Genomic DNA, 16468 nt, shown 5'->3' with positions numbered 1-16468 from the left:
TGGAAACCCCTCAATTCTAACTCCAATCCTAACCCTAATCGCAACCCTAATAATAACCCTAACCACAACCCTAACCCCAACACACCCCTAACCCTAATCCCACCTCTAACCCTAACCCCAACCCACCCCTAACCCTAATCTTAACCCTAATTCCAACCCTAACCCTAATCCCAACCCTAATTCCAGCCCTAGCCCTAACCCTAAATGGAAAAATAAAAATATTTTCTTTATTTTATTATATGTGCCTGCCTATGGGGGTGATAAGGGGGCGGTGATTTACTTTTTTTTTAATCACTGTGAGAGTTTATCACAATGATCAAAATAAATGAATGAATGAATCTGCTGGCCGGCATATTCCGGCGGCGCACTGCGCATGCGCCCGCCATTTTCCAAGATGGCGGAGCCCATGCAGGAGGGACAGCGGGACACCGGGAGCCAGAGCGGGACATAGCAGGTACCGGGGAGGGTGAGTGGGGGTGATCGGACTGCGGGGGGGAGCGGAGGGAAGGCGAGGGAGAGCATATTGTGACAGCGGCGGGCAATCGCTGCTATCAGTCCGTGGCGGGGGGGCAGATCAGTGTCTCCAGCCATGTCCGATGCCACTGCAGCATCGGCCATGGCTGGATTGTAATATTTCATCAAATTTCATTGATGAAATATTACTATCGCTCTGATTGGCTGTTTCATTTTCAACAGCCAATCAGAGCGATCGTAGCCACGTGGGGGCTAAGCCACCCCCCCTGTGGTGAAGCACAAAGGGTCCTGTGTGTGCGGGTCGCGTGACCTTTCATTGATCCCAGTCACCCGACCCGCAGGGGGGCTTTTTATACCATGACGCCTACGGGGGCGTCATGGGTCGTTTGGGCACTACTTTTCATGACTCCTACGTAGGTGTCATGGGTCGGGAAGGGGTTAAATGAAACAAGTTTGGGACCACCAGAAGTCTTCCTAGACTTGGCCGTCCAGCCAAACTGAGCAATCATGGGAGAAGAGCCTTGGTGAGAGAGGTAAAGAAGAACCCCAAGATCGCTGTGGCTGAGCTCCACAGATGCAGTAGGGAGATGGGAGAAATTTAATGTCAGCTAATCACTGCAGCCCTCCACTAGTCAGGCCTTTATGGCAGAGTGGCCCAATGGAAGCCTCTTCTCAGGGCCAGACGTATGAAAGGCCGCATAGAGTTTGCTAAAAAAAAACACATGAAGGACTCCCAGACTATGAGAAATAAGATTCTTTGGTCTGATGAGACGAAGATAGAACTTCTTGGTGATAGTTCTAAGCGGTATGTGTGGAGAAAACCAGGCACTGCTCATCACCTGCCCAATACAATCCCAACAGTGAAGCCTGGTGGTGACATCATCATGCTGGGGGTGTTTTTCAGCTGCAGGGATAGGACAACTGGTTGCACTTGAAGGAAATATGAATGCGGCCAAGTACAGAGATATCCTGAATGAAAACCTCTTTCAGGGTGCTCTGGACCTCCGACTTGGCCGAAGGTTCACCTTCCAACAAGGCAATGACCCTAACTAAGCACACAGCTAAAATAACAAAGGAGTGGTTTCAGAACAACTGTGACCATTTTTGAATGGCTCAGCCAGAGCTTTGACCTAAACCCAATTGAGCATCTCTGGAAAGACCTGAAAATGGCTGTCCACGAACATTCACCATCCAACCTGACGGAACTGGAGAGGATCTGCAAGAAAGAATGGCAGAGGATCCCCAAATCCAGGTGTGAAAAACCAGTTGTATCATTCCTAAGGCCATATGCACGCGTTGCGGATTGTGCTGCGGATTTTTCCGCACGGATTTGGAAAAATCCGCAGGTCAAAAGACCTGCGGATTAGCCTGCGGTTTTCCCCTGCGGTTTGACACCTGGACAATGGAGTAGGTGTAAAACCGTTGCGGATTCCGAACAAAGAGTTGACATGCTGCGGATTTAAAACTGCAGCAAATCTGCACGGAAAAATCTGCAGCATGTGCACTGCGTTTTTCATTTTCCATTGACTATAGTGGTAAAATAGTCAATGGAAAAATCGCCGAAAACGCTGCGATCTGCAGCAGAATCCGCAATGTGTGCACATGGCCTAAGAAGACTCATGGCTGTACTGGCTCAAAAGGATGCATCTACTCAATATTGAGCAAAGGGTCTGAATGCTTATGACCATGTGATATTTCAGTTTTTCTTTTTTAATAAGTTTGCAGAAATTTCTACATTTCTGGTTTTTTTCAGTCTCAATGGTGTGCAGGGTGTACATTAATGAGAAGAAAAATGACTTTTTTTTAGAATTTACCAAATGGCTGCAATAAAACAGAGTGAAAAATTGAAAGGGGTCTGAATACATTCTGTGCCACTGTATAACGACATGACAAAGCAATGACCTCATTACCCCAACCAATATTTTTTCGGGCAGGTTTGGAGCGGATCCACTCTGAAAGCCACCTGAAAAAGTGGTAATAAAATGCTTTAAACGAATGAACATTTACATTTCTATGTAAAAATGACTTGCTGTTCATGTGTTCAGGCTATTTTAACTACTTATTCCAAAAGATGCCAAGCAGTAAAAAAAAAAAAAAAAAAAAGACATGGCTTTATTAATTCGGCTTAGACTTTGAAGACACTCTATGTAGGGTGATTCTTAAAGATAGTGCAAAATGATATCCTTGGTATTCATAATCCAGACAGCAGAACACATGTATTATCAGAAAACTCACTAAGTTTTTTCCATCCACTACAAAAGTTCAGTGTGAGCTCCATGACACGTGCCAGCATGTCCTCGGATATGAACTCCAATGTTTCAATGTGATGTCTGAAGTCATGCAGAACCTGTGGCTGGGGGACACAGTTCTTGATCTAATCCTACAGGAAGGGGTCTTGGGGTGTTAGATCTGATTATTGTGGAGGTCAATAGGCGCAACATTGGTGAATCGACCTGAGACAATGCATCAGTGAAATGCTCCATATTTCAGCGTTTTGTCAGCAGTTTTGCTTGAAAGCCTACCAGCGGTTTCTTAGTTTCTTCATAAATCAACGGCAGTCAAAACATTGTAAAAGTGCTAAAGAAATATCCAAAGCATGCTAAAAAATGCTTTAGGATTGTGGGCTTGAATGACAGGTCACTGAACCTTCAGTCACCTGCCTCCTATTTTAAATACTGCGCCAGCACTTAATATTCTGGTCTTCAAAAAAAAAAAAAGTTGATTCAACAAAATGGTGGTGCATGCGCAGTAGCATCTATCGACAAGTGATGCTCTCAATCTGCACGTGTTCCACCCACTGTGTTCCCGGGACCAGTCCGGCAGCGTTGCTATGTTGAGCGGCAACAATTTCCTCTTCTTGTGCGCGCTCCTGTACTGGTCCCTGGAACACAGTGGGCAGCGCATGCGCAGATTGAGAGCATTGGTTGCCGATTGGTGCCGGGACAGTAGCATCTTTTTGTTTAAGCAATTTTTTTTTTTCTTGAAGACCAGAATATTAAATGCTCAGTATATAAAATAGGAGGCTGGTCAATGAAGGTTCAGGGACCTGTCATTTATGCCAGAATGAGGATGATGAGACATCCCCCCACAGGCCGCCCTGGAGCATGAGCATTTCATTAACTCAAAACTGCAAACACAGATTACACAACAACCACAAGACTGATTTCTTGAACACCAGGTATCATTGTAATCAGTATAACGGTGCCAACATGACAGTGTCTGTAGGTTACGGTGCACAATCCTGATGACAGGTTCAGTTTGTCATATTGCTGTTTGTATTTCTGTGACTCTTATCTGGTGTGAGGAGCAGTAAAGCGAAATGAAGTGATCAGGTACAGGACACATTTATTTGAATGTTGTGTTGTTGCTTTTTTTTTTTTTTTTTTTTTACCAAAATTCAGGTAGCAGAACGGACACAAGCTGAAAAATAAAAAACAAAGCAATGGGCCCTGTAACTGAATGTTCTATTTTCGTTTTACTGCTCCTCAATCAGGTCAGAAACACTGAAATACAAAAGGAAATGGGAAGTGGCCTAAGGGCATATTCACACATCTGGTTTTCTCATAGATGTGCTCTTTCTAAAATGGCTAATACCGCTATATGGATTGATGGAACTGTCCCTCGGGTCCATTTTTAATCATCATCCTTGCACAGAACAGAGGTGTACAGATCTACAGTAAAAAAGTGGATTCTTTCAGAATGGATCTTACATATACCAAAGATCCTATGCTGATTCATTATTATGAATTCTCCCCTTTTCTGGAAAAATATTCAGAATTGAGAGTCCTCAGTGGTTGATACCTTTTAACCCCTTCCCAACCTGTGACACAGCGTATGCGTCATGAAAGTCGGTGCCAATCCGACCTATGACGCATACCCTGTGTCATGAATTCAAAGCCCCCCTGCGGGTCGGGTGACCGGGGTCAATGAAAGGTCACCTGACCCGCAGATACAGGGGGGTTTGTAATTTACCACAGTGGGCGTGGCTTCGCCCCCACGTGGCTACGATCGCTCTGATTGGCTGTTAAAAGTGAAACAGCCAATCAGAGCGATAGTAATATTTCATCAATGAAAATTGATGAAATATTACAATCCAGCCATGGCCGATGCTGCAGTAGCATCGGACATGGCTGGAGACACCGATTTGACCCCCCCACCGGCGATCGCCCCCCCTGCCACTGAATGACAGCGGCGATCTGCCGCCGCTGTCATCATCTGCCCCCCCTCCCATTCCCTTCGCTCCCCGCCAGCTTCCGATCCCCCCCCCTCACCCACTCTCACCGCCCCCGGCACCTTCCAAGTCCCCCCGTCGCTCTCGGTGTCTGGTGGGTCCGGTTCATGGGCGCCGCCATCTTAGAAAATGGCGGGCGCATGCGCAGTGCGCCCGCCCGAATCTGCCGGCTGCAGATTCCATTATTTCATTTTGATCACTCTCACAGTGATCAAAATGAAATAAAAAGTAAATGAACCCCCCGATTATCACCCCCATAGGTAGGCAGAACTAATAAAATAAAGAAAATATTTTTATTTTTATTTTTCCATCAGGGTTAGGGTTAGGGTTGGAAAGAGGGTTAGGGTTAGGGTTGGAAAGAGGGTTAGGGTTGGAAAGAGGGTTAGGGTTGGAAAGAGGGTTAGGGTTAGGGTTGGAAAGAGGGTTAGGGTTGGAAAGAGGGTTAGGGTTGGAAAGAGGGTTAGGGTTGAAAAGAGGGTTAGGGTTGGAAAGAGGGTTAGGGTTGGAAAGAGGGTTAGGGTTGGAAAGAGGGTTAGGGTTGGAAAGAGGGTTAGGGTTGGAAAGAGGGTTAGGGTTGGAAAGAGGGTTAGGGTTGGAAAGAGGGTTAGGGTTTGAAAGAGGGTTAGGGTTGAAAAGAGGCTTAGGGTTAGAATTAGGGTTATTCTTGTGGTTAGTGTTATGGTTAGTGTTGGGGTTAGGGGTGTGTTGGGGTTAGGGTTAGGGTTGGGATTAGGGTTAGGGATGTGTTGGGGTTAGGGTTGTGGTTAGGGGTGTGTTAGGGTTGGAGTTAGAATTGAGGGGTTTCCACTGTTTAGGCACATCAGGGGGTCTCCAAACGCGACATGGTGCAACCTTTGATTCCAGCCAATTTTGCGTTCAAAAAGTCAAATGGTGCTCACTCCCTTCCAAGCCCCGATGTGTGCCCAAACAGTGGTTTACCCCCACATATGGGGTATCAGCGTACTCAGGAAAAATTGCACAACAACTTTTGGGGTCTAATTTCTCCTGTTACCCTTGGGAAAATAAAAAATTGGGGGCTAAAAAATTATTTTTGTGGAAAAAAAATGTTTTTTTCATTTTCATGTCTCTGCATTATAAACTTCTGTGAAGCACTTGGGGGTTGAAAGTGCTCACCATACATCTACATAAGTTCCTTGGAAGGTCTAGTTTCCAAAATGGGGTCACTTGTGGGGGGGTTTCCACTGTTTAGGCACATCAGGGGCTCTGCAAACGTAATCACGACTGCAGACTATTCCATCAAAGTCTGCATTTCAAAACGTCACTACTTCCATTCCGAGCCCTGACGTGTGCCCAAACAATGGTTCCCCCACACATATGGGGTATCAGCGTACTCAGGACAAACTGGACAACAACTTTTGGGGTCCAATTTATCCTGTTACCCTTGTGAAAAAAAAAAATTGCGGGCTAAAAATCATTTTTTTTTGAGGGAAAAAAATGATTTTTTATTTTCATGGCTCTGCGTTATAAACTTCTGTGAAGCACTTGGGGGTTCAAGGTGCTCACCATACATCTAGATAAGTTCCCTGGGGGGTCTAGTTTCCAAAATGGGGTCACTTGTGGGAGGTTTCTACTGTTTAGGCACATCAGGGGCTCAGCAAATGTAACATGACGCCCGCAGACCATTCCATCAAAGTCAGCATTTCAAAATGTCACTACTTCCCTGCTGAGACCCAACGTGTGCCCAAACAGTGGTTTCCCCCCACATATGGGGTACCAGCGTACTCAGGACAAACTGGACAACAACTTTTGGGGTCCAATTTCTCCTGTTACCTTTGTGAAAATAAAAAATTGCGAGCTAAAAATTCATTTTTTGAGGAAAAAAAAGATTTTTTATTTTCATCGCTCTGCGTTACAATCTTCTGTGAAGCACTTCGGGGTTCAAGGTGCTCACCACACATCTAGGCAAGTTCCTTATGGGGTCTAGTTTCCAAAATGGGGTCACTTGTGGGGGGTTTCCACAGTTTAGGAACATCAAGGGCTCTGCAAATGTAACATGATGCCCGCAGACCATTCCATCAAAGTCAGCGTACCAAAACGTCACTACTTCCCTTCCGAGCCCTGACGTGTGCCCATACAGTGGTCATCCCCCACATATGGGGTATCAGCGTACTCAGGACAAACTAGACAACAACTTTTGGGGTCCAATTTCTCCTGTTACCCTTGTGAAAAAAAAAATTGCGGGCTAAAAATCATTTTTTTTTTAGGGAAAAAAATGATTTTTTATTTTCACGGCTCTGCGTTACAATCTTCTGTGAAGCACTTGGGGGTTCAAGGTGCTCACCACACATCTAGATAAGTTCCTTGGGGGGTCTTGTTTCCAAAATGGGGTCCCTTGTGGGGGGTTTCTACTGTTTAGGCACACAGGGGCTCAGCAAATGTAACATGATGCCCGCAGACTATTCCATCAAAGTCAGCATTTCAAAATGTCACTACTTCCCTTCCGAGCCCCGACGTGTGCCCAAACAGTGGTTCCCCCCCACATATGGGGTACCAGCGTACTCAGGACAAACTGGAAAACAACTTTTGGGGTCCAATTTATCCTGGTACCCTTGTGAAAATAAAAAATTGCAGACTAAAAAATTTTTTTTTAGGAAAAAAAAAGATTTTTTATTTTCACTGCTCTGCATTATAAACTTCTGTGAATCACCTGGGGGTTCAACGTGCTCACTATGCATCTAGATAGGTTCCTTAGGGGGTCTAGTTTCCAAAATGGGGTCATTTGTGGGGGAGCTCCAAAGTTTAGGCACACTGGGGATCTCCAAACACGACATGGTATCCGCTAACGATTGGAGCCAATTTTCATTTCAAAAAGTCAAATGGCGCTCATTCCCTTCTGCGCCCTGCCGTGCACTCAAACAGTGCCCCCCCCCACATATGGGGTACCAGCGTACTCAGGACAATCTGGACAACAACTTTTATGGTCCAATTTCTCCTGTTACCCTTGTGAAAATAAAAAATAGCGTGCTAAAAAATCATTTTTGAGGAAAAAAAAATGATTTTTTATTTTCACTGCTCTATGTTATAAACTTTTGTGAGGCACTTGGGGGTTCAAAGTGCTTACTACACATCTAGATAAGTTCCTTAAGGGGTCTAGTTACCAAAATGGTGTCACTTGTGGGGGAGCTCCAATGTTTAGGCACACAGGGGCTCTCCAAACGCGACATGGTGTCCGATAACGATTGGAGCTAATTTTCCATTCAAAAAGTCAAATGGCGCTCCTTCCCTTCCGGGCCCTGCCCTGCACCCAAACAGTGGTTTATGACCACATATGAGGTATTGGTGTGCTCAGGAGAAATTGCCCAACAAATTTTAGGATCCATTTTATCCTGTTGCCCATGTGAAAATGAAAAAACTGAGGCTAAAAGATAATTTTTGTGAAAAAAAAGTACTTTTTTTTTTTTTTACAGATCAATTTGAGAAGCACCTGGGGGTTCAAAGTGATCACTATGCATCTAGATAAGTTCCTTGGGGGGTCTAGTTTCCAAAATGGGGTCACTTGTGGGGGAGCTCCAGTGTTTAGGCACACAGCGACTCTCCAAACGCGACATGGCAACCGCTAAATATTCCAGCATATTTTCCATTCAAAAAGTCAAATGGTGCTCCTTCCCTTCTGAGCCCTGCCGTACGCCCAAACAGTGGTTTATGACCACATATGAGGTATCGGTGTACTCAGGGGAAATTGCCCAACGAATTTTAGGATCCATTTCATCCTGTTGCCCATGTGAAAATGAAAAAATTGATGCTGAAAGGAAATTTGTGTTGGAAAAATTAAAATGTCCATTTTTTCCTTCCACATTGCCTTAGCTGTTGTGAAACACCTGAAGGGTTAATAATCTTGAATGTGGTTTTGAATAGCTTGAGGGGTGCAGTTTTTAGAATGGTGTCACTTTTGGGTATTTTCTGCCATATAGACCCCTCAAAGTGACTTCAAATGTGAGGTGGTCCCTAAAAAAAATGGTTTTGTAAATTTTGTTGTAAAAATGAGAAATCGCTGGTCAACTTTTAACCCTTATAACTTCCTAACAAAAAAATATTTTGCTTCCAAAATTGTGCTGATGTAAAGTAGACATGTGGGAAATGTTATTTAGTATCTATTTTGTGTCACATAACTCTCTAGTTTAACAGAATAAAAATTCAAAATTTGAAAATTGCGAAATTTTCGCCAAATTTCTGATTTTTTCACAAACGCAAAAATTATCGACCTAAATTTACCATTAACATGAAGCCCAATATGTCACGAAAAAACAATCTCAGAATCGCTAGGATGCGTTGAAGCGTTCCAGAGTTATTACCTCATAAATGGACACTGGTCAGAATTGCAAAAAATGGCCAGGTCATTAAGATCAAAATAGGCTGGGTCATGAAGGGGTTAATGGCTAACTGAAAAGATGGTAACACATTGCAAGCTTTCGAGACTACTCAGGTCTCTTCATCAGGCATAGGCTAATACAAAATCTGAAGAGTCACATATTTATGCACAATAAAACACAGAAAAAATGCAATGGATAAGACAAGTGAGTAATTTGCCCTTTTTTAGTGTCTTTAGTATTTACACCTTATTCTTGATATGGTTTTGAGACTTTTTTTTTTCTCCACAAATGTGCTTATCCCGATATTTCAGGGAGATTCATGAATTGCGACTCTTAATTACCCCCTTTTATTTTACCACGTCTCACTCCAGTACTGCCTGGAATAAGATTTCTGGAGGAGTTTTCAATATGATGCATTCTAAAGCAAATTTTTAAAGGATTTGCGACTTTTAATGTTAAACCACAAGACAAAAAAAAGTCAAGTGACTTCAGTAAATTGCAAATGGTGAATCCATGCCTCCTGTTTTTACATGGATCCGTGTAAAAATGGGTACTTTTTAACCCCGTTTGCATCTGTATTTAATCTCTTCCATTTTTGTATAAAACTGCATCCATTACAAAATGGTTCCCATACAGAAATGTGAACATAACCTTACATATAGAGGAGGGAGCATGAGAAATTGTGTATAAGGGGCTAGATCACAATGGAGTCAGTGGATGTAGGTATCTACTGTATATAGATCTTGTTCAGTGAGAGGAGGCCATTGGGTTATCTATGCTTGTACTGTACCCTGGCCAATCGATTATTGTAGTCGCCATCCCATCTGCTCCATTACTACATAACTAATTAGCCAGCAGTAGAATGAAGGCGCCCAAGTGTGAAGTGTCTGCATGGCCTTGAGGAAACAAAAAAAATAGTGATGACTTCCAACTGCTGAAGTGTCTAGGGTGTGTAACAGCAGGCCTATCTGTCTCATAATGCAGCTGGGATCTGAGGTCTTGGCCATTTTTTTTTTTTTACGTATTTGTCTTATAGAATAGTAATAATGAATGGTTAAAAGTTCAACATTTCACATTGCAGTTAGGCTTCCTAAGGTTTTACTTATTTTATCGGGGCTGGTGGGCATTTCCCAGGTACTTGCAGCAATGGCTTTCAATCATGTAGTGGCCACACACTTTGACCTTAGGACATGGATTTTTAAGCGGATTCACTCCAATATCCACATAAAAAAAATAACAGTACAACCTAAGGCTGCATTCATGTGACTCCCTGGTGCTGTTGTTTTTACTATGATTACACACTGACCCATAGACATTCATCTATCCATGCACACTAATATTAAAAATGGCTCAATGGCTCTGGTCCGTGAGACTTGGAGCATGTCCTATTCTCACCATGCTCTGTGGATCAGTCTCGACCATTAAACTCTATAAGGATCCCTGTAAAACGAATGACACACAGAAGACACACTTTGTACGTCAGTGCTCCTTACACATTTAAAGGAGAATTTCCATCACCAAGATCCTTTCCCAATATGTAGTCAGTATAATATTAGCAAATACCTCAAATTAGAAATGTAGTGTAGTTTTTATGATTCACTATGTCTCTTTCCTCATGTGTAGGCATTGCAGGACCTTAGGTATTCATAGCATAATTAGGACCACTAGCAACTAGCTCACTATATCAGTGGTCGAAAAATATTCAGAATTGAGAGACCTTTTAATGGCTAACTGAAAAGATGGTAACAAATTGCAAGCTTTCGAGACTACTCGGGTCTCTTCATCAGGCATTGACTAATACAAAATCTGAAGACTCACATATTTATGCATAACACAGCACAGAAAAAAATGCAATAGATAACACAAATGACGTGAAGCAGAACTATCATTATGGGAGAGGGATAAACATAAATATTGGACCAGTTCATAGATATGGAGTAGAAGTTTTATTGTCCTCTGGGGTCTGGTTCTCTGTTGTAATGGCCCCACAAGGTCTTAGGAGCAAATTCCTTAATTGATGTAAAAAGACATAAATCCATGCCACACATTCATTCCAGCATTGAGTGTGTCAAGGGTCGTCATGAGCTTGTACTCCCAGACTTTTCTGTCTGAGATGTGAAGTTACCTTTCAATACCAATAATCTCATGTGTATGGTGCCACACCAGGATGGATTAAATGCCTGCAAATTCTTCATGGAAAACACAGGGACTGATGCTGATTCTGTGGTGAAACTTATAAAATTCATCCTCACCCACAATTACTTTGAATTTGACAACAAGATATATCTACAGGAGACTGGCACAGCTATAGGAAGTAAGATGGCTCCACAATATGCAAATCTTTTCATGGCCAAGCTTGAAAGCAACTTTTTGCCCTTATGTCCCATCAGGCCTCTTTATATGTGAATATAAGAATATGTGATTCTTCAGATTTTGTATTAGTCTAGCCTGATGAAGAGACCTGAGTCTGAGTTTCTGTTAGGCCTCTTTCACACTTCCGTTTTTTCTTGTCAGTTAAAATCCGCTAAAATGGCGGAAAGCGGATCCGTTTGTAACTGATGCAAACGGATGCCACGAGAGAGAGAGAGATTTTTTTTTTTTCACCGCCAGAAAGGATTTCAGGGTTAAATCCTTGGCTGACTTCCTTTCTCCGGGCATGCGCACTGAAAAATGCGGATCCTACAGCCAAAAAAACGTTGCAGGGTCCGTCCAGGCATGCCGGCGGACGCAAACATTTTGGCGGATCCGCAAAAAAACGGATCCAACGGATGGCCATCCGTCAAGATCCGCCGCTAATGCAACTCAATGGGGAAAAAAACGGATCCGCCAAAAAAAATTGCGGATCCGATTTTTTTCAAAATCTGGCGGATTTTGACTGATGGTCAAAAACGGAAGTGTGAAAGAGGCCTTAGCCATTAAAAGGTATCAACCACTGAGGACTCTCAATTCTGAATATTTTTCTATCTACTGGCTAACACGGTCCAAAGATATACATCTTTCGCATATCAGTGGTCGTAACCATGGATACCTAAGGTCCTGCAATGCCTGCACATGAGGAAAGAGACATAGCGAATCAGAAAAACTATACTACATTTCTAATTGGAGGGATTTGCTAATATTATTACACCTACCACATATTGGGATAGTATCTAGGAGATGGGAATACTCCTTTAACTCCTCTTTAACTGATATATTGTGAACAATTAATGAAAAACCTGATGTAAGGCTTAGATTCACACAGGTTGGGAAGTGAGACTGTGTTCTCACTGGTCATCTGGTTACAATCCATTTTTTTACAGACCATTTACAGTTTCCTAAGTTGGATTGCAGTCGATCAGTAATAATCTGATGCTGTACTGTGGCTCCATGTGGCATTCTATTTTTTTCAGTTTATGTATTTTATTTTTTTACACACTCGTAGACATGAGTGGGTGAGTCTCTGCCAGTGTATGGTGGAAACTAATGCTAATTGAAAAACACTGCTCCTAATGCTGTGTTGGTTTTTTTTTTTTTTTTTTTTTTCTCGGACCAAAAATACGGTTGTTTGAACAAGCCCATACATAGATGACACCTGAAGAAAATTGCTAATTTTCTCTCTGGCAAGACTCTGATCTGTGAATGTAGCCTAATTCTGTGATTTCTGAGCTGAAGATTGATTGAACTGTTGCTTTATTACTGGGGTAACTTGTTCTTTTGACCTGCACCCCATCTGCCTCGTGCTCCTCTCCATGTGTCCTTTGTGTAGTGTTGGAGCCATTTCTTACCAATGCGTCTTGGTCAGCTGATCCAGCCTGGGCTATAGCCGGTCATCTAGAGGCCGCTCTGGGCTTCTCTGGTTTCTGTTGACTCTGATAATAAATTGATCAAAATCAGCTGTGTTTTATCTATTTTCTGGTTTCTCTATACAGTCAGCTTGTTCTTAGGAGCAGCAGAGACTGAATTTATTCCCATTTATTCTGGATGCCGTGGGAGGCATACCATTCTATTTGTTTCTGTGCTCCGCGGGCCACTGAGTGCCACGACAAGTTTTCTGGTTTCTGTCCTTTACGTAATGGATGAGCATATTCTCAGCTGTTTCACACTTATACTCTTCTTTGCCATTTTGCTTTGATACAAGAAAATGTGATCTTTTCTGATGTACGCCATTTACATTTTCCCTCTTTTATTTTTCCAGGGTACTACCTTCCCTTGCTCGCTGTTGTAGAGGGTTTGTTGGAGGGCACATCACCTAATAAGCATATAAAATGCATAAAGTTTGAAATCAGGTAAGATGCCATATTTCCTAATGACAACGATAACATATTGTGCATGAGGATATTTCCCACGATAAAGCCATTATTGACTCCAATTATTGTTCTTTCAGCTGATGTTCTCAAGGAACAGAGTCACGTGATGTATGAAGGCAAACACATACACTTCTCTGAGGTTGACAATAAGCCCCTATGCTCCTACAGTCCCAAACTCTGCAAGCAGAGGAGACTTAACGGCTACGCTTTCTGTATCCGACACGTTTTAGAGGACAAAACTGCCCCCTTCAAGCAATGTGAATATGTGGCCAAGTATAATAGCCAACGTTGCACTAATCCCATCCCGAAATCGGAGGACCGGAGGTAAGTTGTCCACTCGCGTCTGAATACAGCTTTGTTAGGTTCCTTTAGAAGGACGTAGATATGGGGATTTATGCTGGGGATTTTATAGGCTGAACTGGATGGACTAATGTCTTTTTTCGGCCTTACTAACTATGTTACTATGACATAAGAGAATTGGAGCTGGAGTCTGCCACCTTCTGTTTATACGTGAGCGCTGATAATAAATGTGCATCTCTTAGGCTAGTTTCACACTAGCGTTTATGAGCGCAGCGACGGCCTGCGCACGGCCGCCGCTAAGCCCCGCCCCCTGCCGCGCCTCCGCCGGTAGCTCCGCCTACCGGCGCATGACGCTGCATGCGCCCTGCGTCCCCTATCTTTATTTATCACTGGGGGCGCAGGCCGTGCGCAATATGCGTTTGGCGGCGCATGCGCCTTTTTGACGGTGCGCCGGCGCAACCAAACTGCAGCAGGTTGCGTTTGGCGCAGGTCGGCGCATCGTCAAAAGGATGCATGCGCCGCCAAACGCATATTGCGCACGGCCTGCGCCCCCAGTGATAAAGATAGGGGACGCAGGGCGCATGCAGCGTCATGCGCCGGTAGGCGGAGCTACCGGCGGAGGCGCGGCAGGGGGCGGGGCTTAGCGGCGGCCGTGCGCAGGCCGTCGCTGCGCTCATAAACGCTAGTGTGAAACTAGCCTTACCTTGGCAAACTCAGCCTGTCACCAATTACATGGTTGGACATTTAGCCCCTTCATGACCTGAGCTTTTTTTGACTTTTCGTTTTTCGCTCCCCTCCTTCCCAGAGCCATAACTTTTTTATTTTTCCATCAATATTGCCATTTGAGAGCTTATTTTTTGCGGGACAAGTTGTACTTTTGAACAACATCATTGGTTTTAGCATGTCGTGTACTCGAAAACGGAAAAAAAATTCTAAGTGCGGTGAAATTGCAAAAAAAAAGTGCAATCACACACTGGTTTTTTGCATGGCTTTTTTGCTAGGTTCAATAAATGTAAAAACTGACCTATCATTATGATTCTCCAGGTCATTACGAGTTCATAGACTGCAAACATGTCTATGTCCTCTTTTATCTAAATGGTGAAAAAAATTTCCAAAGTTTGCTGAAAAAAAACAACGCAATTTTCCGAGACTCGTAAGCATCTTCATTTTTCGTGATCTGGGGTTGAGTGAGGGCTTATTTTTTGCGGGCCGAGGTGTAGTTTTTAATGATACCATTTATGTGCAGATACGTTCTTTTGATCGCCCGTTATTGCATTTTAACCCCTTAACGACCGTAGATACGCCTTTTAACGGCGGTAGTTAAGGGAACTAAAACCACAGCGCCGTTAATTCACGGCGCTGTGATTTAAGTGAATAGCGCCCCCCAGTGTCGGATTTTCTCCTGGGCCTCGGCTGCCAGGGGTAGCCGAGACCCCAGAGAACATGAATCGGTCGGTTTTTACCGACCCCCGCTTTTGCGATCGCCGTTATTAACCCTATACCGGCGACCGGAAAAAAAAGCTGCGATTTTACATTTAATTTCTCTCTCACATCAGAGGAGAGAGAAATGGGGTCCCCGATCCCCCCCCCGGTACCTCTCCGTGGCCCTCCGTCCCCTCCCGGTGGTCCCACGTCCCGCCGGCATCCTCCGATGGGCGCCGCCATCTTGAAAATGGCGGGCGCATGCGCAGTACGCCCGCCGGGAATCTGCCGGCTCCGGCTGGCAGATTCCATTAATTATTTTGATCATTATGATAAACGATCATAGTGATCATAATAAAAAAAAATAGTACATAACCCCCCTGTTTATCACTCCCTTATATAGGTCAATATAATGAAATAAAGAAAATATTTTTTTTTTTAGTTTTCCATTAGGGTTAGGGTTAGGGTTGGGCTAGGGTTAGGGTTAGGCTAGGATTAAGGTTGGGCTAGGGTTAGGGCTCGGGTCACGGCTAGGGTTAGAATTAGGGTTAGGGCGAACTAGGATTAGGGTTAGAATTAGGGTTGGGATTAGGGTTAGGGGTGTGTTGGGGTTAGGGTTGGAGCAAGAATTGAGGGGTTTCCACTATTTACCAACTTTGGGGTCTAAAAAATCACTTTTGTGGAAATAAAAAAGACTTTTTATTTTCACGGCTCTGCGTTTATAAACTTTTGTGAAGCGCTTGGGGGTTCAAAGTGCTCACCACACATCTAGATAAGTTCCTTAGGGGGTCTAATTTCCAAAATGGGGTCACTTGTGTGGGTTTTCCATTGTTTAGGCCCATCAGGGGCTCTGCAAGCGCAACATGATGCCCGCAGACCATTCCATCAAAGTCTGCATTCCAAAATGGCACTCCTTCCCTTCCGAGCTCTCCCATGCACCCAAACAGTGGTTCCCCCCACATATGGGGTGTCGGCGTACTCAGGACAAATCGCATAACAACTGTGCGGGTATGATTTCTCCTGTTACCTTTGTAAAAAATAAAAATTTGGGGGCGAAAAGATCATTTTTATGGAAAAAAATAGATTTCTTGTTTTCACGACTCTACGTTATAAACTTCTGTGAAGCCCTTGGGGGTTCAAAGTGCTCACCACACATCTATATAAGTTCCTTAATGGGTCTAGTTTCCAAAATGGGGTCACTTGTTGGAGGTTTCCACTGTTTAGGCACATTAAGGGCTCTCCGAACGCAACATGGCATCCGATCTCAATTCCAGCCAATTCTGCGTTGAAAAAGTCAAACGGCGCTCCATCCCTTACGAGCTCTGCCGTGTGCTGAAAAAGTGGTTTACCCCCACATATAGGGTATCGGCGTATTCAGGAGAAATTGTACAACAAATTTTGTGGTTGATTTTGTCTTTTAACAC

At 43.7% G+C, this 16468-nt stretch overlaps 1 protein-coding gene across 2 annotated transcripts in view; it reads left to right on the top strand.

Moving 5' to 3' along the window:
- INO80D (INO80 complex subunit D) overlaps positions 1–16468 on the top strand; it is a 205483-nt gene that overhangs the window by 48643 nt on the left and 140372 nt on the right. The window contains exons 2-3 of one of the 2 annotated variants that reach the window (XM_073541880.1): positions 13211–13301; positions 13400–13646. In XM_073541880.1, coding sequence (XP_073397981.1) covers positions 13429–13646 — 218 coding nt within the window. In that variant the 5' untranslated portion in view covers positions 13211–13301; positions 13400–13428. Of the gene's footprint in view, positions 1–13210; positions 13302–13381; positions 13647–16468 lie in introns of those variants that run through there. The other variant, XM_073541879.1, reaches the window with a different exon arrangement.

The sequence above is a fragment of the Dendrobates tinctorius genome, unplaced genomic scaffold (genome assembly GCF_039654945.1).
Source record: "Dendrobates tinctorius isolate UK_male_01 unplaced genomic scaffold, ASM3965494v1 ptg000125l, whole genome shotgun sequence".
NCBI classification, from domain to species: domain Eukaryota; kingdom Metazoa; phylum Chordata; class Amphibia; order Anura; family Dendrobatidae; genus Dendrobates; species Dendrobates tinctorius.
Note: the sequence above shows the minus strand (reverse complement) of the source record. Positions and strands in the feature narration are given on the sequence as shown.